Raw genomic sequence first — 27,926 nt, 5'->3', positions numbered from 1 at the left:
AGATTTCAGGCATACCTTAGAGTAGTTTAGAGTAGTTATTTTATTAAAGAACTGATCAAATTAGAATCCTGTTGATGACTAAACACAGAATAAGCAGAATAAATGAAGTAAAATGGAAAAATAAAGAAGCGATTTAGTTCAGATGGTCGTTACATAATGGTCTCCTTTATATCAACATGATAAAACTGTCACTATCTCCATTAGTAGGATATGTACACACGCACACGTATGTGTGCGCACGCACGCGCGCACACACACACACACACACACACACACACACGACTATATACAAGGAACACAATTACAAAATGTAAAGCCTTCTCTTTATCAAATATATATAAGTGTATCATATCCATAAGACTCTGTTAAAATGCTGTTGTGTTGTGTCGTGTCGTGTTGTGTTGTTGACCTCATGGATACTTGTAGTAGTTCATACTGTGTACAGTTCGCTCTTGCGCACGCGCACGTGGTACAGCCGGGATCAAACCAGACAGTCCACAGAGTTACACGTTACACCAGCTTCTCAAACTGTCGCTCAGGACCCCCAAGTGGGGTGGTGGGAAGGTGACGGTGGGGTCTCAAATTGACATGGGAAAAACAAATGATGGATTTGTTTTCTCAATAAGGTCCCGGCAACAGATAAAGACTACAATATACTTTATGCTTCCAATTACAAAGTTCCAAAATACTACTTTTAAAATATGCATAATTTCAACTTTCATTGCAATTTCATGAACATGTCACTGTAAATTTTGTTTGTGGGCTTGCCAAAATATAAGTCTCCCATATAATCTTATATAAATAAATGCCCTTTACTGGGCATGTCTTAATAGACCAAGTGCAGACCCCTGGGGTACCCATGTCAGGGTTTGAGTGGGTTTTTTTAGGCGTTGATGGTTCAAACGCTACGCCAGCCAGGCTGCATAGTTCTCATGCCAGGCTGTAGATGGCACTCATGGGAGAGTGCAGCTCCAGACTGTCTCCAAAGTCCGCCTCCTCCCTGACATCCCGCCTGCTTCCTGTGTACTGGCCAATGAAAGAGCCGTCCTCATTGAACTGGATGTCTCCGCCCTCCCCGTACTCGACCAGGCTGTCGTCGCTGTCGCTCCGTTTTATCATCATGGCCTCTAGCGCAGGTCTCTGGATGCTCCTCTCCTCCTCTCTATAATATATACGTTTATAAATGTTTCATTATATTCATCATGGCTTTTAATGCAAGCCCATGGATTGAGCACTCAATCTCTGTAAAATATATATTTTGTTTAAAGGGATTGTGACATTAAAAAAAAGGTTTTGGAATTGTTCTTATTTTTTTTAGGTTTATCTCAATTGCACCCAAAAAACATGAACTTTTAACATTCAGTAGATTTTCTGTGATCTGATGCTCTGATTTGCTCTGATTTGCCGGCAGTAAGTGACATCACTTACTGCAAATCCCATATATGTCAATGGGATTTGCCAGCAGATGTCACTGTTTCACTGTGTTGCGTATGAAGCCCCGCCCCTGCCTGTCTGTACTGCGTGCACACGCTGTCCGTGCTGCTGCCGTGTCAAACCTCTGGGACTCTAAAGGTTTGGAGACCCCAAGTTGTAGATATTTCTCTGCCTCAGTAGTGATAATGTTACATTGAGTGCATGCTTAAGTTGTAAAAAGAATAATGTTTTCTTAGGCACAATCATAATGTAACCATTTTTTCCATGTTTGGTAGGATTAGTTAGTGTTGTTTTTTTTTTTTTTTTTTTTTTAAGATATTCTTTTGCGGCTTACGCCTTTTATTGGTTTTTGAAGGGACAGACAGTAGGCTGACAGGAAACGGGAGAGAGATGGGGGGATGACATGCAGTAAAGGCCGTGTCGGGCTCGGGAGTCGAACCCGCGGCACACTGCGACTGGATTACCAGTCGGGTGCCCAGACGGTTACGCCACAGCCTGGGCCGGATTAGTTAGTGTTTGTTATTGATTTAAGGTTAGGTTTAGTTCGTTATGCGTGTTTCTTTGTGTTGCCCCATATAGCCTTATTTTATTTAATTAGGAGCAAACACAGAGCAATATTTCCCACCACAGACTCGTAGTATTAAACATCGCGTCAGTGACAGTGTCACCAGACTGAGACTTTCCACCTCGGAGGACAGTCTGGACTATGGTAACCATGAAGCACAGAGGCATGCGGGGGCGGGTTTTTACACAACCCTATCGGGTTATTGAATGACGCCTCTACGACCACTTCCTAGTAAATCTGGAAGTGAACGGGTCCACTTCCGGGTTGCGTCTTGAACTCCACATCCCTCAGAGAGTGTGTTGGTGAAGTTTCAGACAAACTGGAAGTAGGAAGTAAAAAAACTGGAATAGAAGTGGTCATTATTTATGAAATTGGAGGTCTGTGTGACCATGCACCCACCAAGTTTGAGACACCTGTAGCATGATGTTATGGCTGTTTAAAGCCCATCCAATGGGTAGACAGGGGTGGGGCTTCAGCAATTATAGCCTGTCCTGCAAGACCACCCACCAAGTTTGGGGCGTATAGCATGCTGGGAACTGGAGTTATGGCCCAGCCAATAGCAAGACAGAGTGGGCGCAGCCACAATATCTGCATGCGTCAACTGTATTGCATGCCAATATCTGGACAACGTACATATTGTATCATATTTTATACATACATACAGTACAAAAGTGTACATTTATAATATTTCATACGTACCGTCGTGAGTAGGGCATTGTGGACACACGTGCTAACCTGCAAATAGTTTGTTTGCATGAGAATACAATTGCACCATCAAACTTCAGGCAATAACCAATGTGAAAATATGCTTCATATTGTGTGTGATTAAACTGCAATATTAATAGTTTGTTTACATGATAATATAAATGAATTGCATGCACCATCAAACTTCATGAATATGACCTAATATGAAAACACACTTCATATTGTGTGTGAATAATTAAAATATGATTAAAGATATATTATATATACCATACTGTGTAAATATGGTTTCAGTTTTGTCAATAGAGTCAATGTTTAGTCTTTGCATACCTTTCCAGAGACCTTGAGATATATCCAATGAAGGAATGGAAGTTTAGAGGAAAGGTTGATTTAGGTAAAGAAGAATAGAATAGAGAGAAAGAGAAGGGTAGAGTAGATACAAAGAGAATAGATGAGAGACAAAATGAGAACATAATTAGGTTAAATCGTTGAGTTATCACACAATATGGACATGTTTGTCATTGTTATAACTATAGTTTAATGTGTTTCTCTGCTAGCTGTGCAGAGGTGTCTCAATACATTCATAATGTACAGTTACATGCATACAATATTAAATATAATCTTTATATTATGACTTATTCATTGCTGATTGTTATGCTATGAATAATTCATTATGACATTGCTTCCACTATAATGAGTTCTTACATCATAGACATCTAGGGTCTGCCAGATGTTGCTTCCGTCCCTCATATAATCCACTGATAGTTTATATCCAACTCTTTGTTGTGTAAAACTCACCGATAGTCAAAGGTTCCTTCCTCGTCCTTCATGTCATCCACTGGTTCCAGAGAAATGTCTTTTTTATCTCGAACTGAAAGAGATACAATAAGCTGTTGTCCTTAAAAGAGATCTGAACACCCGTTGTCTCTGCACAATAATGCATCTTGGTTTGTCAATAATCAAAGGCTCTAAGAAGTCGGGAGTTGCTTATTGTCGGTATTAGCCGGTAACACGCAGGAGTCTGTCCCTGTTACAATGCGCTAGACCCCTGGGAGATGGATTGCTGAGGTGGAGCGCCACGCCTACCATCAGCTCGAAGAACTTGTGCACGACTTTGCGCACCCAAGCCATGCTATGCTGAGTTGGCGTTTGCCCGGGATCGAACCCATGAACTTGTGGTCCAAATGTGAGAGCTCTATACCGACTGAGTTACCCGTACCATTCTAAGAGTACATACAGTGACAGACATCGACCTCTCCACTCGCTTTCTCTAGATTATAAATACTAAAATACACATCGATTCTCACCTGGATATTTCCCTCCTCGACTCCTCTTGATGAAACACACAATGAGCAGGATGAGAACCATGACGGCTATGGCACACATGATGCCGATGAACCATCCTTGAGTACTGATGTCCACCTGGTCTCTGGCATACGCTGAAAATACATCAATATATTAGTGCTGCACCATTCTTGCTCAAATGTTAATCTCGATCTTCCCTCACAAGAATTAAGATCATGATTCTCGCACAATTCTCATTTTTTTCCATGAAAATTTGTCTTTAGTCTGTAGTTTGCTGAACATTAGTACCGTAGAAATGTGGCACCTCCACCTGTTACCAACTACTGTGGCTTAGTTTAAACAGACAACATCAAAGTGCTTGACTTAAACCTCTCTTAAAGTCTCTCTCTCCTTGCAAAAATATACGGGTAACTAAAATTAATTGGACATCCAACTAGTGCTGCACGATTCTTGCTGAGATCACATAGGCGTCTGAATCTAAATCGCGATATTCTTTCGATTAATCGTACAGCACTAAAATAATATATCATCATGCATCAAGACATGTTGAATGAACATCTGGAGCACGATAGACATGTTGGATGAACATCTGGAGCACGATAGACATGTTGAATGAACATCTGGAGCACGATAGACATGTTGAATGCCTTTTTATTTAGCTGCTATAAAATGACTAACGTGTGGATGTCCGCCGCATCAAAGCGATGGTCTCAGTAAGGATATACTTTAGCACCAATATGTGCTAAAGTATATCCTCTTCCACACAAGTTATTATAATAATATTAATCATAATAATAATCATACCCTCTGTGGTATAGTGCAGAGACTCCTCCACACAGGTTATAATAATAATAATCATAATCATAATAATCATAATAATAATAATAATACCCTCTGTGGTATAGTGCAGAGACTCCTCCACACAGGTTATAATAATAATAATCATAATAATCATAATCATAATAATAATAATAATACCCTCGGTGGTATAGTGCAGAGACTCCTCCACACAGGTTATAATAATAATAATCATAATAATAATAATAATAATCATAATAATAATAATACCCTCTGTGGTATAGTGCAGAGACTCCTCCACACAGGTTATAATAATAATAATCATAATAATAATCATAATAATAATAATATTAATCATAATAATAATAATACCCTCGGTGGTATAGTGCAGAGACTCCTCCACACAGGTTATAATAATAATAATCATAATAATAATAATATTAATCATAATAATAATAATACCCTCGGTGGTATAGTGCAGAGACTCCTCCACACAGGTTATAATAATAATAATCATAATAATAATAATATTAATCATAATAATAATAATACCCTCGGTGGTATAGTGCAGAGACTCCTCCACACAGGTTATAATAATAATAATCATAATCATAATAATCATAATAATAATAATAATACCCTCTGTGGTATAGTGCAGAGACTCCTCCACACAGGTTATAATAATAATAATCATAATAATAATCATAATAATAATAATATTAATCATAATAATAATAATACCCTCGGTGGTATAGTGCAGAGACTCCTCCACACAGGTTATAATAATAATAATCATAATAATAATCATAATAATCATAATAATAATCATACCCTCTGTGGTATAGTGCAGAGACTCCTCCACACAGGTTATAATAATAATAATCATAATCATAATAATCATAATAATAATAATAATACCCTCGGTGGTATAGTGCAGAGACTCCTCCACACAGGTTATAATAATAATAATCATAATCATAATAATAATCATAATAATAATAATACCCTCTGTGGTATAGTGCAGAGACTCCTCAGTGTGCCAGTCTCCAGTGCCCTCTTGGGTGCGAGCCGCCAGGGAGAACCTGTAGCGAGTGTAGCGGTCGTAGCGACGCAACGTGTAGCTGGTGATATTGGGAGGAAACTCTTCAACACGCATCTCCTCTCCCCTGGACGCGTTTACTGTGGAGAAGAAGAACACTGTTAACATAATGTAGCCACGTGTAACATTGTGCAAGGTTCCAGGTGGTCCCCAGCTAAATGATATGATGGAGAGTTGGTAACCAAATGGACCCTCATAGATCTTTATGGACCCATACAGGTCCATTTGTTTCGTTTCATTTTTCGCTCTCGAGTTAAATTATTGTTTATTGTAATTCTTAAGTCTACACAGAATTGTTACTTGATCAATGTTTGCCTGTTATCTCTCTTATGGTACCAAAATCAATACAGCATAGAATTAACCCCACCCCAAAAAGCGACTGTCCAATGCCAATCCAAATAGTTTAGCAACCATTTCTATGATGGGCAAGCTTTCGCCAGCTGTCAATGTAATTTTGCATGGCTGTGTTGTTGAACACATACACAGCTTAATGTCGGGAAAGTTACATGACTGAGCCACCCAGGTGATGGCATTAAATGAAAACTCCCATCAGACGGTCGTTAAAGTTGATTGTTGGATAATGTTATATGATTATTTATATGGAGAAAACATCTCTATGGGGGAGAAGGACAGCTTGCCCTGTCTCCTCGCTGCTAACGTGCCTATTGTACAAGGATGGGTTAGGGAGGGACTAATTGTGGACAAAATCTTATCCAACGGCAAACAAAATATTATTTTTGGGGGTCTGAGAGGCTAAGGGCTCCATCTTGTGCCACCCTTATACCTTATGCTTAAACTAATTTGCCATTTTTTACTATTTTAAAGAACATTTAAAAATAATTCAACTAGCCGATCTACATCAAGACATTGTGAGGTTGTAGATCGGCTATTTGAACTATTTTACTATTTTTAAAATAGTAAAAAATGGCAAATTAGTTTAGGGATAAGGGTTAAGGGGTGGCGCAAGATATAGCCCTAAATCTCATCAAATGGTTGTCCATGGCTCAAATGCCGAATAAATAATGGACCTTGATAGTAGAGTGTATTTCAGAGTGTGTTTGAGATATAAATGTCACCTGTCTGGTACTTTAAGGTGTATCCTATGATGACTCCATTAGGTTCTGCAGGAAGACTCCAGTCCACATAGATGGTGTCCAGATGTCTGAGCTGGATCCTGAAGTTCTTCGGAACAGATGGAACTGCACACGCACGCAAGCACACACACACACACACACACACACACACACACTCAGCACATGACTAGGGGACGATGATGAGTTATCATTCTGTCTATCGGGACATTTACTCGAGCGGCGCTGAGTCGACTCTAGCGTGGTGATTTGTTTATATTTTCAATAGAGAAAATACTTCTGTGACCCAGGGGATGAATGAGTGACTAGTCTATAATACAATAATAATAATAAACCTACCTCCTTCAAGTGTAGAGAACTGGATGGTACTACTGGCTGGACCCTCGTATCGGTTGTTGGTCACAACGATGTACATCTTATAGTTACTGTAGGAGAACAGATCCTCTAAGACCCCCGATGTGTCGGGACCCTCCGAGGGAAACGACTTAGATTTCAAACCCCTGCTGACCCCCAGCCATCTGACCTGACTGCTGTCTCTCCAATAATATACCTGGAAAAACACAAAACTATATTTTTGAAATGAAGTGTAAAATTTTAACTTTGAATGAGACATTGCCCCTGGTGAAGGAGTGACCTGAGATCAGATTCTAAAAATGTCTTCTACATCCTGACAATTTTCATTCTGACCTGAGATCAGATTCTACAAATGTCTTCTATGTCAGTCGCTCTTCAATTAAAAAAAGAAATAGCAGACCTACAAGCTCGTAGCGCGCCACTCGGTGGCGCGCTATGAGCTTGTAGATCTGTAGAAAAGAGAGCTGAGCCAGAAGGCAAAGCTATTGTACTAATACTGTTTTGACTGCGACACTGCACAACAGAGGCATAGCTTTAACTAGTAGTGTATGTATGGAATTGCCAATCTGTGTTATTTCACTGTTTGGGTGAGATCGGGTTGATATTATATTTACAATTCTGTTAAGGGCATGTAAAACAGGCCAACGACACCTTGACTTTAAATAATCAAAGACAGGCCTCTGAGACAAACTGCCTTGCATATTAAGCCAGTCAGCTAGTAATCCGACCTATAGTTGAGTAGGCTTCAACAGTTTGAGTACGTTTGCACGTTTTACGTTTGGGTTATTGTATAAAAATGATTGTCCAGACACTGTGCTATTGGGTTGCAACTCGGATGGGGCTGAGTCGGCTCAATCGAACTTCACAACGTTCGCCACAGCAACTTGCTCACGTTAGCTCGCTCGGTGGAGGCTCTCGTGGCTCAAGTTCGCTTGAGATGGCACCCCTCCGTCACGGTCTATGGGGAGGATTTCAGTGTAATAATGTATGAATTTTGAGGTTTTCTAGTAGTGTAGGTACGGAATTGCCAATCCGTGTTATTTCACCGTATTTTAGTGAGACCGGGTTGCCCTTAGAGATAGGTTGAGAAGGTCAGTCACGCGAGAGAGACTCGGAGTAGAACCACTGCTTCTGTGCTTGGAAAAGAGCCAGCTTAGGTGGTTCGGGCATCTGGTAAAGATGCCTCTTGAGCGTCTCCCTAGGGAGGTCCTCGATGCACGTCCCACTGGAAGGAGACCCCCGGTCAGACCAAGGATCAGATGGAGTGATTATATCTCCAAAATGGCCTCAGGATCCCCCAAAATGAAGTAACTAATGTTGCTCTGGAGAGAGAAGTCTGGAGCTCTCTGGTGGAGCTGTTGTCCCTGTGACTACGGATAAGTAGTTGACGATGGATGGCTATAAAATACTTGAAAAGGGTACATTGTGAACAGATAAAAACGCATGACTTATTTGTGATTAATGAGGCGATTAACTAGATAAATCATGTGATTAATCGAGATTAAAATATTTAATCGCTGGACAGCACTACTATTTATTTTGTTTGAACCATGTGTATACCAAATATAGACTCTAATGCATGGTGAGTCGAACACCTTGTATATAAGCGTAATTGATTGAACAGATAAATCAATAAATGTGATTGATTGCTTGATCACCTTGTATTCCTTCAGTTCTCCCATCAGGGATGTTCTGGTCACGGGGTCCCAGTGCACTGTGACCTGGGTGCTCTCTATGTCTTCAACCCTGAGGTTGAGAGGTGCTTCTGAAGGACCTGAAATACACAGAGAATAGAAATGTATTTCACATGCTTATCTGTCAACAAAATGTAGTTAGCACCCATTTTTCCATGTTAGGCCCCAGATCCAGACGTTTTACAAACTGTGGAATCTTTGCAGGGCATTGTCTTTACGTATTCTGGTTCAACAAGTTTAAGCCATATCTTCTTCAAATACTTTATGATTTCATTGAATGACACAATGATCATTTGAAAGCTTACATTCTGTACTTTCATAATCTGTAAAAGAACAAGTGAAAAATTACACATTACCCTTGTGTCCTAGACCTAAAGAATTGAACTCACAAATAATTCAACATGTTATTTTCTCCATTTCCTGAAAAGTAAAGGTTTTTTTTTGGACAAGATGTGGCCAAATTAACCAATAAAGTTGGTAAGGTAGGTCAGACTTACGGTCCTCTCCAGAGTATCCGGTGATAACAGGAGACTCTGGACCCAGACCAAAGTCATTGGCTGCCTGTACTTTGATCTCGTAGGGCGTGAAGGTGTCCGCGTCGTAGATGTAATATCTGAGCCACTTGGTGGTGGCGTTCTTCCATTCCTCTCTGGAGTCTTTCCTTTTCCACCAGACCAGGTACTTCAGATGAGGCCCGTTCCACTCTCTGTACGTTAGAGGCTAACAACATAATAAAGTCAAAGTCAAAGTCGCACGATTTGTCACACGTTACCTCAGTGAAATTTGTTCTCCACATTTGACCCATCTCTTGGAGCGGTGAGCCGCAGCCGTGCCGCGCCCGGGAATCATCTGATTAGTTGATTTGACCCCCAATCCAAACCATTGATGCTGAGTGCCAAGCAGGGAGCCACTGGGTCCCATTTTCACAGTCTTTGGTATGACCCGGCCTGGGATCGAACCCCGACATTCTAACCACAAGGCCCTGTCTGGTTAATAATTATAGTTGACTCCTAATCTTCCGCCGTAGTCTGAATGCTCATCTCTTCAGACTCCAACTTGCCCTAGCCTCTACGACCTTGCAGGCGTATGCGAAGTCTAAAATGATGTAATTTACATAGCATAATAGCATAGTATGTAGAAATAGAGTAGACCTTGTACATGCTGCTGTGCCGCCGTATCATTTATACATTCTAATATACACATTATCTCCTCTTCCAGCCTACCAGGACCGTTCCACTCTCTGTATTGGAGGCCACAACATATCAATTATAATAATGAATAATAAGAGTCATAACATCGCAGGTATTCTCTGTAGGTCAGAGGCCATAAAGTAATTATGTTTTACCTCCCAGCTGATCTCCATGTTGTTCCTCCATGTTCCCACTCCTTTGATGTTCCTTGGAATCACATCTGGAGCTGTGAGACAAAGCATCTGTTAATACAGTTATCATTTCAATAAGGGGGACACCTTTTAGTTTACAATGCTTTTCTATGCCAATTATTTCCTCCCCACACACAGGAGGACATACTGTTGTATCCTACGTACCTGCCCAGCTTGCCTCCCCTGAACGCAGGGCAATTGTAATCGTATAGATAGATGCTCGACCAAGCCAAATGCACCGTGGATTGGAACCCACAACCCTATAGTTTTAATAAGCAATCCCACTCACGTGCTCCACTGGTCTGTAAGCGGCTGGAGCTTCGACTGGGACGACTGTGACCGATTTCGTTGACGGCGGTCACTCTGAACGCGTAATATGTGAACGGCGTTAGCTGCAACATGACCGAGTTCAGACTGCCCGGATACGACGACAGGTTCCTCCACTTCCCCGGCAACCAATCGTCATCGTCATACTGAATTAGGAACTCTGTGATTGGACAGTAACAACAATCAATCATCTTCTTCATCGTACTGCCTTTGTAGTCTGTGTGATTGGACTGTAACAACAACCAATCATCTGCAACGTACAGCATTATGTACTCTGTGATTGGATAGCAATGCAAATGAGATACACTGGTTTACCACCAGAGGCCCAAGTGGACCCTTATGGGTCCGTAACTGTTACCTGTTCATAATAAATAAGTAATGATTTGTTATATATAATCCAGGTGTTTCAGACTGTAATGATATCACGTACGGTCGCCCCTAAACCATCTCGCCCCACGATATTTTTCCGCCGACCTCACACCGACCACTCGATGCCGCGGTTCTTGTATTCTTTATTTTGTTTGTTTGTTTATTTTTATTGAGGTTAAGGTTAGGAATAAGGTTAGGTTTAACCGTTTAAGCATAATTTACTTAGGTTACTTTAGAAACACCATGGCTGCGCAGTTCCGCCGTCTGTACGCCCGGGGCGAGTTGGTAAAGGGGCGATCAGACTGTATTACCTGTAATAGGACTGTGGTTGGCGTCTCCTGGGATCCAGGTCAGTCGTACGCTGCGTTCAAAAGGATCAGAGAGCTTCAGACTGGTGGGAGGGTCCGGCCGATCTGACAGAGACAACACATGATCAGTAGATTGATTACTTGATAAAAAGAATTGCAATGCACTAATTAATTAATTAATTAATTAAATACATTTAATTTAATTAATTAAAAACAACACATGATCAGCACAGGTGTTTTAGGGATTGGGGCAGCAGTGGCTCAGGAGGTATAGTGTCCGTCTTGGAATGTGAAGGTCCCACGTTCGATTCTCTCTTCTGTGTCCTTGAGCAAGACGCGGAACCCCCAACTGCTCTCGATGAACAGGTTGGTGCCTTGCATGGTTTCCTCCGCCATCGGTGTGTGAATGTGAAGTACATTGTAATGGAAAGCGCCTTGGAGAAAAGCGCTATATAAATGCATTCGCCATTTAGGGATAAGGCTGCATGGTGCCGGAAGATACCAACTTTTGCACATGAATGCTTCTTGCGCAATGAGAAACGGAAAGCAGCTTTGGCCCAAAATGGGTTAGGGTTTAGGGTTAGGGCTTCTACCCATCATGATGAGGCGAGCATTATAGGGTAGGGCGGTCAGGGTTTAGGGTTTAGAGTTCCTACCCATCACAATGAGATGAGCAGAGGCAGACTTGGTCTCCATGTCAGTCTGCACCAGGCAGGTGTAGTTCCCTTCATCTGCTCTGTTCACACTGGTGATCACCAGGTTGGAGTCATCCAGAGAGATCCTGAAATATATATAATATAAAATTATAATACAATATATTAATAATAATATAACTATGTTCACACATCATCATCTGGAGACATTCTGAAACATAATAATATAATACAATATACGCGGATGGTTTTAGCCCAATCCGGTGGCGGGATTGACTTCTTAACCATTCTCGTCCCAAAGTTTTAACTGTGATTGCAGAAAAAACATTTGACATATCCGAATACCGTTTGAAACACGATAAAGTCGCTGTTCTCACGCTGTTTCACATTTAAATCGTGTTTTACAGTATGCACTGTGGCGAAGTGAGGTGATGTTTTCAGTTTTTTTGTGTTTCTTGCGTCGCCGTGGTAAAGTGTATCGCACACTTTGTCCCGGCCGAGGCTCATGTTTAATGTATATATTGCGGGGGTTGTGTCAACCGTGCGGGCGCTATTACTGTAAGTGTCGAATTTAGCAGGAAGAATATTAATGGCAGATTACAATTACAAGTGTTTTCCCATTACATGGCAGGCACACTTAATTATCATTATTAAAAGTGTGTCACCTCCATCCAGTGCTGACCAGATTTTTGTTCTTCATCCAGCTGGTGGAAACGGTTGTCGTGGCATCAGACGTTACGCTGCATTCCAGCCGCACATCTGTTCCCCGCACGACCCTCGTGTTCTGAGGCCTCTTAACGATCAATGTGGGCTCTGTGGGGGAAATACACTACAGTTCACTGTGGGCTCTGTGGGGGTGGGGGGACACTGTGGGGAAGACCCATATAAACACTACAGTTCACTGTGGGCTCTGTGGGGGTGGGGGGACACTACAGTTCACTGTGGGGAAAGACCCATATAAACACTACAGTTCACTGTGGGCTCTGTGGGGGTGGGGGGACACTACAGTTCACTGTGGGGAAAGACCCATATAAACACTACAGTTCACTGTGGGCTCTGTGGGGGTGGGGGGACACTACAGTTCACTGTGGGGAAAGACCCATATAAACACTACAGTTCACTAGCCTGGGTTCCAGCCTGATTCGCTCCATTCTGTGAATTTGTTTTGTCACATCGCTACTCAGTCTGAAGTCTCCTTTCTCCAAGGTAATCGATCCAAGGCTTCTGCTTGGCTGTGGTGTGGGTTGGGACAAAAACACCAGTTTGACGTATCAATGCACAGCTACTGCTGGTGCCATGCCGTGTCCCCTCATCATTCAATAAATGCAGCGAATCAGGCTGGAAACCAGGCTAGCAGTTCACTGTGGGAAAAGACACACTACAGTTCACTGCACGTGAGCTCTGTGGGGTAATAGCCCCATAAACATTACAGTTGATCATTTTGTCTACTAAAACTCTGGGTAAAAATGTTGGTTGACTACCTTTTGTCACTGACAAACTAAATAAAAACTAAGCTATGATTACTAAAACTAAATAGAAACTAGACTAGGGAGGGACTAGTGGAGAAGAGACACCATCAAGGCTCGCCAATATGTATTTTAGATGACTTAAATCAACTATTATTATTAATATAATATAATATAATATAATTTCTGTTTGAAAACACAATGCTTGACCTTTGACTTCCACTCGGACTTGGCTCTCATCTCGTCCAGCTACGTTGCTGACCACACAGACGTACGTTCCCTCATCGTCTGAACGCAGACGTTTGATCTCCAGAGTGCCGTTTTCATGAAACTTATACCGACTCCCGTCCAGGTTCCCCTGGCCATACTTGGACCTGTGTGGACGGGCGGGCACGCATGCACAGACACACACACACACGCGCGCGCGCACGTGCAGAAACACACACACGCACGCACAGACATACACACACACCATCGTAGCTCAGTACAAAGTTAGGTTTAACAGAATGTAACTCGGTATAAAGTTTAATGGGTCATTCCATCCACCATCGTGGCTCAGTATAAAGTATTGTTAAGTAAGTCAGGGTATCAGCCAGGGTGCGGGAGTCTAATCCCGTTTCACAATGCGCTAGACGCCTGGGAGATGGATTGCTGAGGTGGAGCGCAACACCTACCATCAGCTCCCAGTACTTTCCGACACGACTTCAAGCCATGCTACTCATACGCTGAGTTGGCGGTGCTCGGGATCAAACCCATGACCTTGCGATCGAAAGGCGAGTGCTCTACCGACTGAGCTAAAGTATAGGTATGTGTAGGTAAAGGTAGGTAATGTTCTCACCATTGTGACTCAGTATAAAGTTAGGTTTAACAGAGTTTAACGCGGTATAAAGTTTAACAGGTCATTTTCACCATCGTAACTCTGTATAAAGTATAGGTCATGCTGTGTAGGTAATGTTCTCACCACCGTAGCTCAGGAACCGGCGAACCAAAGTAGCGACAGTCTAAGAAGATACGAGTTCCTTCCACTAGCTTCACATGCTCCACCAGAGGGCCGAGGATACGAGGGGTTGAATCTAAAATATAAATGTATCATTGATGACCATATACTGTATCAATGTACCTTCGCTTTATCAAATATATAAGTGCATCATATCTATAAGACTATATGGTTAAAATGCTTTTGTTTTCTGTTGTGTTATTGTGAACTCATGGATACTTGTAGTTCAGACTGCACACAGTTACCTTTTGCACACAGTACAAACGGGATAGGACCAGACAGTCCACAGAGTTAGACGTTAACCACTTACGTAGCACGTTGACAAAGGCGTTGGCCAGCAGGTATCCGAACGGGTTGGAAGCGTTGCATTGGTACACTGCAGTGTTCTCTAGCGTCGCCCCACGAAACGTCACCGTGTCCCCAGACACCTGGCGGCTGGGGTGGGCCATGGCAGCTGTACGGAGAACACACATTACAATATTTATAAATATTAAAGCCTTACTGGGTAATACCCCGGCTGGCGGGGGCGGCGGTGGCTCAGGGCCAGTTCGAACCCGGGCTCCCCCAGAGTTAGTGTCAAAGTGTCCTTGAGCAAGCCTCTGAAACCCTAATTCCAAACAACAAATTTTTTCCGAGAAAACAAGCGGCAAAGAAAGACAATGAGTGGATCCTTATGGGGTGCGCGCGCAATGATCCTCATGATGGGAAGAAGGTATAGGGGCTGTATAGCAGCCTGGACAGCACAAAAGGTTAGTGTTGAGCTTCGGCTGCTTGGAATTGATATAAACGTTCTAACCCGCCGTATGACGGGTATGGCGACCTTCGGGGTAAAATCTTAACCCGCCATCTGGCGGGTTATGAAGCGTCTTTGCGTTGTGAGTGTTAAGTACTGTCGCATGTGCCAAGCTCTCATTCCCTTGTATTATTTCCCACCACGGAGTAACCTCGTGTCTCAGAGGACAGTCTGGTGAGACCATGGGGGCAAGCGGCCAATCAGGCAGGCGGGGTGTTACCATGTCTATGCTCGGACGTAGAATCAAATTACGCAACAGCCCCCCTCCTTCTGTCTTCCTATTGGTTGACCCACATTACGTCACAGCCCAGATGGGATTTATGATAACAATAGTGGACTCGCTACTCAAGCCCACAATAAATACATAATTGAAATACTTACTTTCGATTGGCTCTCCGTTGATGAACCAGCGAATGGAAGGTCGAGGAACCCCATCAGAACGGCACGTTAAACGACCGCTTTCCTCCGGAGCCAAAACTAGATCTGTAGGTTTCTCCAACCAGAACGGAGAAGCTGGAAGTACATGTCATTATACAGTATAGCAGTGGTGGGAAAAGTACTCACATTCTTTACTTAAAGGTATATTCAGTGATTTCACTTAATTCAAATAGAACATTTTTTTTCTTTTTTTGTGATAATCCTGCCTACTATAGAGTGTGCTGACAATATAATTAGTTCCCCCCCATCCCCAGTGAACCGCAGGGGTAAAAAAAAAACCTAGTTTCGGTTTTGGTGGTGGGCCTTCATCCAATCAGGATAGAGGGGGCCTTCCTCCAATCAGGATTGAGCAGGGCGTGCCTTGGTGCGTGTGCTGTTGGCCTGTTGCTTGTCCCCCCACTGTAGAGCGTGTGCATGTGCATATCTTGTTGTTTTTTTAAATAGCAGCTCACAATGTGTCACACATGTGTCACGACGCATAGTGAGCTTGTAGATCAGCTATTTTCAAATTGCTGAAATGTACATACTGTATATAGGGCTGAAGTGCATGGTTAATGTATGTTTTTGTAATAATATTCCAAATCTACAGCTTTCAAATAAATGTAGTGGAGTAAAAGTACAATATTTGTCTCTGAGACGTAGTGGAGTAGAAGTATTGGAAACTGGAAATACTCAAGTAAAGTACAAATACCTCAAAATTGTACTTGTATACTTAGTTACTTTCCACCACTGATACATGATACTGTGTGTGTGTGTGTGTGTGTGTGTGTGTGTGCGCGTGTGTGCGCGTGCATGTGTGCGTGCGGTAGTTTATAACTGACCTTTCACCCGGACAGTGATGGTGTGTTCGATGTATCGTAGTTTGTTGGTAGCGGTGCAGGTGTATTCACCCTGGTCGTCGAACGAAGATCTGGGGATCTGAATCATCTTGTTGTAGTTTTTCACTTTCATCCTTGGCGTCACCTCTAGGGGCTCTCCGTCTTTCAGCCAGCTGATGCGAGGAGTGGGCCTGTATGCGAGGTGCAAAGGTCATCCACAAGGTCATTCACAGCAGCGAGGAGAAATCTCTCAAAGCTTTCTGACACAAACGTTGTCCAGACACCACATGGCCGTTTCAAAGTCTTTCCTTGATTTTCCTTGAGGGTTAAGCTAATCCTACTCGCGTATATAGCCAGACAACTATTCCACAATCTCCGAATAGCGTCTGGAACTACAACCTCCTCCCGAAAATCCGAGACAGGAAGCTGGCATTTCGGTTCACAAAATATATATTTTAAAATATCCATCCATCCATCCATCTTCAACCGCTTATCTGTAGTTGGGTTGCGGGGGAAACAGCTTCACCAGAGAGCTCGAGACTTCCCTCTCCAGAGCAACATTAGTAACTTTCGCCTGGGGGATCCCGAGGCATTCCAAGGCCACTGAGTTGATGTGATTCATCCAACTGCGCATTGGTCTGCCCTGGGCTCTCCTCCCAGTGGGACGAGTCTCTCTCTCGTAACTGAACTTCTCACCCAATCTCTAAGGGAGATGCTAGCCATTTAAAAAAAACTATTTTATTAATTTCAATTTCTGCTAAGCAGCAAGCTGTATATGCTTAGATGATTTTTATATACGGATACATTTGTGTGACTGTAAAGACAAAACGGAAGTAGGGAGGAGGCTTCACTTCCACGGTGGAATTATTTTGTTGTGCTTTTGCAACTACGCCTAAACATAACCTTAAACCTAATCGCCCCCATATCCCCCCCATCACTCCCCCAACCCCATCAACTCCCCTCATCCTGTCGTCCCTTCACAATAAAGTGTCTCCCCTTTACCTCCCAATGCTGCACATTTTACCCAGATTAATAACGGCAAATAGGTCTAACTTAACAGCGTGGGAGAGAGCAAGGCAGCGAGTGAGCGAGAGAGACAGGGCGAGGGTGGGGGGGGGGGTGCAAGGGTGGGGGGGGGGGGGGGGGGGGGGCGAGCCCCCTAGGGTGGAGGCCCGTTTCAATTGAAACTGATGAAAAATAGCAAAGGCCTCCTATGCCTAAACCTAACCGTAACCTCTCAAACTATGCCTAAAGCTAACCTTAACCTCTCAAAAACTCACACTCCTGCTGCGATGCATTCCAGCAGTAGCTCCTCTCCCTGAAGAACCAGGATGTTGCTGGATGCACCTTTAGGGGACAACCAGGTGGGGGCAGCCTCCGCTATGGAGCGCACTGGAGAGACAACCACCACAGCATGCACAATTCAGCAATGTCAACAAAGGTTCCTGACAAATGATAACAAATAGTAAATCAGCACAAGCAGAGTGTGATTATTTGAGCGAAGCAAGTTTTAAAAAGAAAAAAAAGAAAGAAAAACGCATAAGGAGCACAACACTCACCACAACCACACCACAATGTGGAGAAAAATGTTGAGTCATTTTAGGGGATTGTCTGAAATAAAAATAGCAGGTTGCATATATCCATTAGTTTGTCATAATTAATACACAAGGTTACTGCTGCTAGTGGGGAAAGTGAGTGGTACAATTGATTGATTGAGTAATTAATCATGAACGTACATTTTATGAGGACCAATTACATGAACTAGGTTTTTAGGTTGAAAATTAGTGAATTAAGTGATCTTTTAAGCAAAACAATTAGTGTTACGGCTTGTTCCTGATGGTACTTAAAATGTAAAACTCGAGGACATCACACACATTAAAATGTAATACAGGATATCACATATCAGACATGCTCACACACATTAGATTCATCACTCCATGAATGAACATTGACCATCTTCTATGCTCCAGACAAATGGAACAAACTCCAGGATAGATTGTTCTCTATAGAGAAATGTAGGATAGATTGGTCTCTTTAGAGACATTTAGGAAGGATTACATTATGATGTTTTTACTGTTAATGTTTTTGTATATGTTGTGAACTTGTGATCATGTTGTGCTCAAGGCGTCCTTGAAAAATGGAGTGGTCTTGCCTGAACAAATAAACAAAAACAAAACAAGGAATGATTACATACAGTGTCAGGTGAAAGAGGCTGTCTGAGTCTCCGTTGTCCCACTTTTTGTCTTTGTTTTATTATTATTATTATTAATATGATTTTAGTAACCTGTAGGTTTCTCTGGCGCAACCTTGTGGCTGTTGTTTGTGTTCATTTCCGACGTTCTGTGCATGGTTCAAGTGTTTTGTTGTGGCTTTCCTGCATGCTCTCCAGCTCATAACATTAGCAGCTGTTGTCGCTTCAAGGCTGCGGTCGTACAGCTTGCTCGCTGCGGAAATCAGCTCTTTCGCGGTGCGTGTGGCATAGCTTATAGGAGGCGGGCTATCATACTACACTCCCATTGGCTTAGGCTGCGTGTGTGGCAGCCAATCAGGACTAGGCATTCAGTATGAGTGACTATGACTAGGTCGTCTACATTTCATAAGCTTTCATTAGTCAGGTTTCACTTTCACCTGACAAAAACAGTTGCCAAAAAGAATAGATCTACAAGCTAACTTACTGGTGAGCACTTTGACCACCACGGGTCTCTTCTGGTGAACAGCGTTCCTGTGAGGGAAGCGAGCGTTGCAGCAGAAATCATTCACAGAGTCGTTGAACAGGACGTTGGAGAAGTACAGATCTCCATTCACTCCCATAGACACCCTTCGGTCCTGACGGACAGGTTGCATTGTGGGAAATGCAGTCTGAATGGGCCAATTGAATGGCCTGGCGTAGGAACCTGTAATGACATACATCAATGCTTTGTGGGAAATGCAGTCTGAATGGGCCAGTTGAAATGCCAGGCATAGGAACCTGTAATGAGAAATTTAGTCTGGATGGTGGAAACACCGGAGCCGCATTTCTACGCTAGCTTTGTTTTGGAGTTGATTGATTGGTATAGGAATTGAGAGTTGCGATTGAGAATGTAGTATCTAGTTCAAATGTGCGACGGGCAAATGTCTCTGGCTTATTTAGACCTACACCAGCAGTCAGCCCCGAAACATGACAAGCAGACTAAAGGCTCATTCATAGTCTGGATTTTTGGTGAAATAACGTTGAGCGGTGGTGAGTAAAAACAGAGAGAAGGGCTGGAGCGGTGGCGGTGGTTTGCTCTTCACCGCGGCTCGTGACGTCATGTTGTAGTTCGGTGGTCACCCCACCACCGAACGATTATTTATCAACGGGTTCCAACCCTTCGGCACCGCCTAATACCCTTCGGCACCACCTAATACCTTAGGGGGTAAGGTATTAGATCAGGGTCAGGGTATTAGGGTTTATGGTATTAGGGCAGTGGTTTTCAACCAGTGATCCTTGAGGGGGTTCCAGGTGGTCCCCAGCTAAATGATGGAGTGTTGGTAACCAAATGGAACCCTATAGATACGGGTCATTTGGTTTCATTTTACACTCTCATTTGGGTGTATTGGGGTGTATACTGTACTTACAGCTATTCATCCAGTAGGTCTCTGGTCTCTGGTTTAGGGTATTAGGGTATGAGGGTATATATTAGGGTACTACTTACAGCTATTCATCCAGTAGGTCTCTGGTCTCGGGGGTCCAGGAGGAGGCTCACATTTCAGAACAAGAGGTACACCTGCACTGACCACCACTGGTTCTAGGATCTCTCTGGGCCACAGTGGTGGTCCTGGAAACAATTAAATGTTGTATGAAACTGTTGATTCAAAACAGTTTTTCAGCATAACAATGATGATTATCAAACGTTTACATTTCAACTACACCCAGTTTGACGAGCTAGTGTCCATGTCAGTGATGTATAACCAGGTCTGCCACTATCTGAACGACATGTGCATGACTGTGAATTTCAAGACGTTGCCAGCTCAAGCAAATGTGTGAGAGTGGCCCCTATAGTACCATGGCCACTCCCTCACAGAGTCTGATACCATAAATTATTATGGCATCAGCATGATGACATACAGTAATAATAGAAAACCCCATAGACCCACATGACATCAGAATTTACTCTAGAAACAACTGACAATAACAATAGTGTGGTTGTCCTGTGGCCAACCACACTGATGATTTATAATAACTTACTGGATAGTCTCAGGATGATCTTGTGTGTATAAGCAGATCCATGCTCATTAGACGCGATGCATTGATATTCAGCTTCGTATTCATCAGGGTTGTTCCAGGCGTAGATGTCTAACGTTCCAGACCTTCTCCTCATCGACGTCTGAGGGTCACGTGCCACGTTGAAGTATCGCCCGTTACGCCTCCATGAGAATCTGTAACAATAATCTTAACTAATCATTCTAGAGATTGCGTCCTCAAGATGTGTCCTCAAAATTTTAGGACAAAATTTTAGGACGAAATATGTGGACGTCCTGAGATTGAGATTGCGCACTGTGATTAGCTGAGCATAACGGGTTCGCCACATGAGCCAATAGAACTGGGGAAGAGAAAGAGTTAAAGCAAGGGGGAGAGAGGGAGGAGGGAGGGAGGAGGGAGGGAGGTATGGACTAGTAATAATAACTATGGGCGGCGGTGGCTTAGGGGTAGAGTGCCTGGATGGTAACCGTAAGGTTGCCAGTTCGAACCCGGGCTCCCCCAGAGTTACTATCCTAAGTGTCCTTGAGCAAGACACTGAACCCCTAATTGCTCCCGATGTGCTAGTTGGTGCCTTGCATGGTTTCTGCTGCCATCGGTGTATGAATGTGTGTGTGAATGGGTGAATGTAATGCACAATCTCTGTAAAGCGCCTTGGATAAAGGCGCTATATAAATGCACCATTCTATAACTAGAAAGATGAAATCCTGGGGAATTATGAGTGTAGTTGCCTCTATAGGAATATTGTCCAATTAGAAGAGGGCGGGATATATACACATATATTGTGATGTCACTGTATAGTGTCCAATCATGTGCGGGCAATTATAGCCAGGGGCATGTAAACATCATCCAGTCAGAGGAGAGAACTAAATGACCAATAACAATTGTCTGTTTGCCTATCGGCAACCACACTACTAATAATAACTAGAAAAGTTGCAATTTTGAAAAATTGCAAAGTGTGGTGCTGCAGTCACTTACATAGGCCCCCCCTTAATTAGAAGATTTCTATAACGCTTGAATAGTTTGGCCTTCTGCCCCTGCAAGGGAATTCATGTCTTTATAAACTAGAAAGCAGTTCCTGTAGAAACTGCGTGGGCTCGCGTAAAATGCTTTGTATAAAGTTATTGCCGTGTCAAGTTTGAAACTCGGGGACCGGAGTAATGGTGTTACCATTGGTGTTCTAAATCTATAATCAAAATTTCGGGACTGTAGCATATTGTAAAGAAAAGTAGAAAATGCATTAAAGCTGAAGTAAAAGTTAAAAAAAGTATGAAAATGTGTAAAAACTATAGTTTAAGCAGAATAAAGTATGTGGAAGTTGTAGAAGTGTTTTTAAAGTTTTTCTTTAAATGTAAAAAAAAAAAAAAAATCTAAAAAATTGAAGTTTTTTGTTTTTAAGTAAAAAAGAATTTTTTTTTTTTAAGTTTTCATTTTTTTCAATTTTTTTAATTTTTTTCAATTTTTTAATTTTTTTTCAATTTTTTCATTTTTTTAAATTTTTTTCATTTTTTTTCATTTTTTTATTTTTTTTTAATTTTTTTTAATTTTTTTAATTTTTTAATTTTTCTTTAATTTTTTTAATTTTTTTGAATTTTTTTTTTTAAAATACTTTTTTGAAAATACTTTTTTGAAAATACTTTTTTGAAAATACTTTTTTGAAAATACTTTTTTGAAAATACTTTTGAAAAGACTTTTTTGAAAATACTTTTTCATCTCTATCTGATCTATCTGTGTAAAGGCCATCCAATTGCACAAATAGCAGACCTACAAGCCCACAAGGTATCGCAGAGCAACTCATTGAGATCTTGTAACTTTAATTTCAGCCCTGTAATTAAGCCCTTATATGTCTCAGCCTTGGAAGTGTAAAAGACAAACAAGTGGCGCGCAACTTGATCTCTTATTTTACAATGGTTCTGAATGGGGGGAAACTATGCCCGAACAAATTGCTCTATCGCAAAAAGTAAAAGTCGAATGCAAATAATTCTTTCGCTGTGAGTGGCCTGAGATATTGAGGTACACCATGTGCGATTGTGGTGTTGGTACGATCGAAAATGTGGTTATAAGAGCGAGTTAAGAATTGTCATCGCAATAATTTCCTCGTAAGATTTCTACAATGGATGTCAATGAGCAGATTGACTGTATTTGTGTCACTTAAAAGGCCGTAGTTCACATTCTGTATGTCTCTGTGTTTTGGTGGTCACATTGTGTGAAAGAGGACATGTGTGGCTACAAAATGACCAAAGGACATGCGTGTAAAGTGAATATCTTGGCCGGGACGGCAATTTGTTTGGTAAATTTTCAAGGAAAGATTTTCTGTTCTACGCACTCTAGTGAAAAAAGCCCGCACTCTAAGTTGGCACTAATTAGGCGAAACGGCCTGCGATTGAACTGCGATTTCGGAAAAAACGTTTAACGTATTCGAATACGGTTTGAACCACGAAAAAGTCCAGAGTCGTGTGAGCTTTCTAAAGTTTAAATCACGTTTCTACGACAAAGTATGCCAGAGTAATGAGGCTGCAAAAGTGAGGTTGATTTAGAGATAAATCCCATACATTGTCAATGGGAGGAAAAAACTATAAATAAAGTTAAATATTTTAAAAAGTATAAACTTTTTCAAAACAACTTTTTCACCAATGAAAGTTCAAAGATAGATGAACATTATAAAGTTTGAATGAAGTTTCAAAGTGAAAGTATGACGGAGTAATAAGAGCTCAAAAAAGTTAACTGTGAAAAATGGGACCTTTCTTCCATCGACTCTCACTATAAAGAATGTAAAAAAAAGTTAAAAAGTTAAAAAGTATAAAAAGTATAAAACTTTGTAAAAAAAAAAAAACAAGCATAAATAACTGCAAAGAGCTGAACAGTTTGAAGTTTGAACTAAATTTCTAGTATAAAGTATGCGGAAGTAGTTAGGTGCCAAAAAAAAGGGTGGAATAAACAAATAAGAATAAATAAATATAGACTGCCAATAACTATTGTGTGCTCGCTGTGGCGAGCCCACAACTATTGTAAAACTGCTACTACAAACGTTATGCAAAGCTCGGCCAATCACAGCGGAAGTTAGGTAGCTAGGTTACTCCGCAAAAAGGAAAATAAGAGAGTGTGACAATAACTATAGTCTGGTAATGATAATAATTGAATTACATTGGCAGAGGGTTTCCTTTAGCTTCACATTCTATCACCATGGTGTCTTTAGGGTCAACGATGTGGTCCTTAGGAGACTGTCTGAAGATGGTGGGAGGTTGTCTGACTAGAGGAGATAAATCATTTGCATGACTATATTATTACATTACTTTACAATTTACTATCCACAGTAGCTTACAATAAACAATGTAAACCCATACATAGAATGCAGAGATATGGTGTAGTGTCTTAGTAAACTACGATCACTGGTAAACCAAGAACCTAGGTTCAGTCTAAACAATACACTGACTATACAAATGATAATCTGTACATTGAAACTATAGCATACCAGATAAACAAATGGATCTGGCATCTGGCTAAATTACATATTTTTGAGTAACACTAGCCCATCCAATGCCTGGCTTTGTGTGTGTGTGATTTTTAACCTTTATATGTAAGACATAGACATAGAGTATACAATAGAGTACTTACTTTCCAGAGGTACATCGAGGCCACAGACATGATGCCAGAACAGAACCATCACAGCTGCTCTGAACAGCGCCTCCATCTTTACTGCTGTGCATCGATTGCTTTGTTCTACTGCCTGCTCCTGTATGCAAATTAATACATTTCATTGGCCTGCTGCCTGCTCCTGTATGCAAATTAAAACAATATTATTGGCCTGCTGCCTGCTCCTGTATGCAAATTAAAACAATATTATTGGTCTGCTGCCTGCTCCATATGCAAGTTGAAACAATATGACTATATATACTATAAATTATACTTTGCGGTGACCTCAATGCGAGAACAGCTCCTCTAAAGGTAACTTTAAAGGTACTTTATCACCGACATCAACATGGAGTCTCGCCACACACACACACACACACAGTGCTGGTAGAAGATGTCATCTACATCCGGGGAGGCATGGGGCATTGGGCATGGGAGTTCTACAATGTGCTTTATGCATTTGATGTCGACGCCCACAGATGGTTCAAACCCAGGGTTGATGGGACTGTCCCAGAGGCGAGGAAGGACCACTCAGCCTGTGTCTTGGGGAAGATCATGTTTCTCCATGGAGGATACAGCAGCCTGACTTTACAGTAGACTAATGACTTGTATGAATGTACAAGTTGGACACCTCCGCAATGGTCTGGTCTTTACTTAACACCAGAAGCACTTAACCACATGTTTCATGTGGTCACTCTGCCACCATCATCGGGACAAAGATGTTTGTATTTGGGAGCTACATGCAGGCGGCATCAGAATTTACAACATTGAGTGTTTGACACATAGACCAACCTCTGGCTAAACACGCCTTCTGCACAGCTTCTTCCAGAAGATTGATTGATTGATTGATTGATTGAACAGTTTGCAGAATTACAGTACATTTCAAGTACAACTCAATACAACAACTGTTAACTGTGAGTGGACGACACCATAAAGCATTACACTTGTTTACAATAGGGCCCACCATTTTCAATTAATCAAAACAATTAGAGACGTACGAATATACATAACCATAGTCAAAACAGGAAATCATCATAGAGGAGGTAAAAAGGGAAAAGAAACATACTGTATACATTGAGAGGGAAAAGGGGTGGGTGGGGGATTCAAATTTTGTTGTGGGTGTGGACTTCGTTGACATTAAGGAAGTATTTAGACAGGTACATGGGTATCTTGGTGGTGTATCGAATCTTGTGGACCAGACCCATTGCAAGATGCTGTACTCTGTCGTCAACCCTAAGCCATTCCAGCCTGTCAAAGTGGGCAGGGGTGAGGTGGGTTCGGGGAGTGAGGCCAAGTAGTAGCCTGACCAGTTTGTTTTGGGTAGTCTGGAGCCTAGTTTTAAGGGCCTTAGAGGGATGCTGCTATCATTCAGCCTTTGCCTACAATGGAGAGCTGTACATATTTGGTGGTTGCAACCATAGAGTATATATATCTATAGAGAAGACACCCGAGTTCTCCTCCCATCCACTTGCATTGAGTTGCTCAAAAGCGCATGAGGCGGATTCACTCCTCCTTCCTGGTAGGAACAGAGTGCATTCTGGGACGGATTGTAATAGTGAGTGGCCCCAAACACATGAACGTGCTGCCGTTGAACGCGCACGAGCGTCGTCCGTCGTGAACGTGTACAATGATAGTCAACGGACAGCGCGTTCATGTGTTTGGGGCCAGGCTGCAATACCTTCATTCGGCCACTATGTCCATTTCGCCTCAAGATTTCCTCTGGGTGCCTTCTCTATAAATATATATACTATAAGGTTGCAACGCTAACCAGAAGTTCAATGATCTGTGGAAATTCAGTCCAGAGAGCTTCTCCTGGAAGAAGGTTGAGCCCAAGGGCCCATTTCTGACTTTTTTGTAGTGCTGTTGCATGGTGGGAGATCGTATCTTTGAAGGAAGAGATTCAGCCGGTGACCTGTATGTCTTAGACTTGAGTCCTATAGTCTGAAGCTGCAAGCTGGCAGTTATTCAGTACGATCTGGTTCAGTCTGAACTCTCACACGATGTCAGGTGGGAACTGGCAGCCATGACAACCACACAGTAGATCTGGGGTTCTCAAGCTTTTGGGCTGGTGACCCCCTAAAAAACAATTCTGGTTCTGGCCATGTCCCGCGATGCTGCCTTCTGAAAGAATATTCCTTATTGTGCTTCTACCAGATTAGACCCATTTAAGTGGGGTTTTTTCACATTCAGAAAATAATCTGTACAGCAGAGACTAAAAACAATAGAAGAAAACAGAAAACGAAAGCTATCCAGCACCTCCCTCCGACAGAGCTGGTCATAGCCAGCAGGTGAGTGGAGGGATTGTTAATGTAAGGGAGGATGGTGAAGATTTGTGTTAGTGCGCACATACACACACACACACACACACGCATGCACGCATGCACACGCACAGCAGCACAGCAGCCATGAAGTCTCTCCCACAAAGTTCACAACATCTAACAAACCACTTAACAAGGTTCTTTTGTCATTTTACACACAATACAATACCACGCGCGTACACACACACACACACACACACACACACACACACACACACACACACACACACACACACACACACACACACACACACACACACACACACACACACACACACACACACACACACACACAAACAATACAACTCATCCAGTAGCACATGATCGGTGTTGGGAAAAGTACTCAATTGTTTTAGGCTACTTAAGAAAAAGTATCAATACTGCAATATAGAAATACTTTGTTACAAGCAAAAGTTAGAAATTCAAAATGTACTTGAGACAAAGTACAAAAATATTGGCAACTTATAGTACCAAAAGTGAAAGTGCCCCATTAGGGCTGAAGTGGTTATGTATGTTTCGTAATAATAATCAAATTCTACAAAGTAACTAGTAACTCGAGTTTCCAAATAAATGTATCAGAGTAAAAGTACAATATTTGGATCTGTGATGTAATAGAATAGAAGTGAAAGTATTGGAAAGTGGAAATACTCAAATAAAGTACAAATACCTCAAAGTTTTACTTAAGTACAGTACTTAAGTATATGTACTGATCACATGCACTGACATCTAATCTCTGTATCAAACTATGTATCAAGAATCACATTATTAAACTATATCAAATCTGCATCACATCCACTGAAATTAATCTGTATCAACATATAGTCACATTATTAAACTAGATCTGTATCACATCCACTGAAATTAATCTCACATCCAAGTTCAAATTCTGCATAAATCCATATACAGTTACATTTTTATTATAATTATAATATACAGCCATTACCTTTTTCTCATGTGGTGTCAAATCAGGAATATCTCTCCCTCATCTCCTGATATTTCCACATTTCCATCGATAATTTCAAAATGTGTTCATCCAGGGAATGTCCTTGTTTATTATAAATTAATTAATGCTGTAGTCTCATCAACTCTTTAGTCCTTGGTTCTAGAGTGTTTATTATAAGCAAATTAATTAACGCGGTAGTCTCATTAACTCTTTAGTCCTTGGCT

General features: G+C 41.8%; 1 protein-coding gene across 2 annotated transcripts; it reads right to left on the bottom strand.

The window, feature by feature from the left end:
- Positions 1 to 37: 37 nt before the first annotated feature.
- Positions 38 to 27,924, bottom strand: nfascb (neurofascin homolog (chicken) b). 2 transcript variants are annotated; one of them, XM_083768300.1, is made up of 27 exons: positions 27,703 to 27,924; positions 24,427 to 24,544; positions 23,956 to 24,061; positions 20,800 to 20,990; positions 20,267 to 20,389; positions 19,268 to 19,486; positions 17,873 to 17,984; positions 16,596 to 16,783; positions 15,718 to 15,849; positions 14,854 to 14,997; positions 14,508 to 14,619; positions 13,757 to 13,920; positions 12,746 to 12,893; positions 12,084 to 12,208; positions 11,431 to 11,532; positions 10,713 to 10,910; positions 10,388 to 10,458; positions 9,540 to 9,762; positions 9,007 to 9,122; positions 7,334 to 7,544; positions 6,980 to 7,102; positions 5,810 to 5,983; positions 4,009 to 4,140; positions 3,500 to 3,572; positions 3,032 to 3,043; positions 2,699 to 2,734; positions 38 to 1,162 (listed from the first exon to the last, which is right to left on the bottom strand). In XM_083768300.1, the coding sequence occupies exons 2-27, from the start codon at positions 24,500 to 24,502 to the stop codon at positions 931 to 933; spliced, it is 3,543 nt and encodes a 1,180-aa protein (XP_083624426.1). In that variant the 5' UTR covers positions 24,503 to 24,544; positions 27,703 to 27,924; the 3' UTR covers positions 38 to 930. The 2 variants fall into 2 exon arrangements, with proteins under 2 accessions (XP_083624426.1, XP_083624427.1); XM_083768301.1 differs by lacking the exons at positions 20,267 to 20,389; positions 20,800 to 20,990; positions 23,956 to 24,061; positions 24,427 to 24,544; positions 27,703 to 27,924 and adding an exon at positions 20,190 to 20,207.
- Between the last annotated feature and the right edge of the window lie 2 nt (positions 27,925 to 27,926).

This window comes from Protomyctophum parallelum (genome assembly GCF_964188405.1).
Source record: "Protomyctophum parallelum genome assembly, chromosome: 7".
In the NCBI taxonomy this organism is placed as follows: domain Eukaryota; kingdom Metazoa; phylum Chordata; class Actinopteri; order Myctophiformes; family Myctophidae; genus Protomyctophum; species Protomyctophum parallelum.
This window is presented reverse-complemented; position numbering and strand designations above follow the sequence as displayed.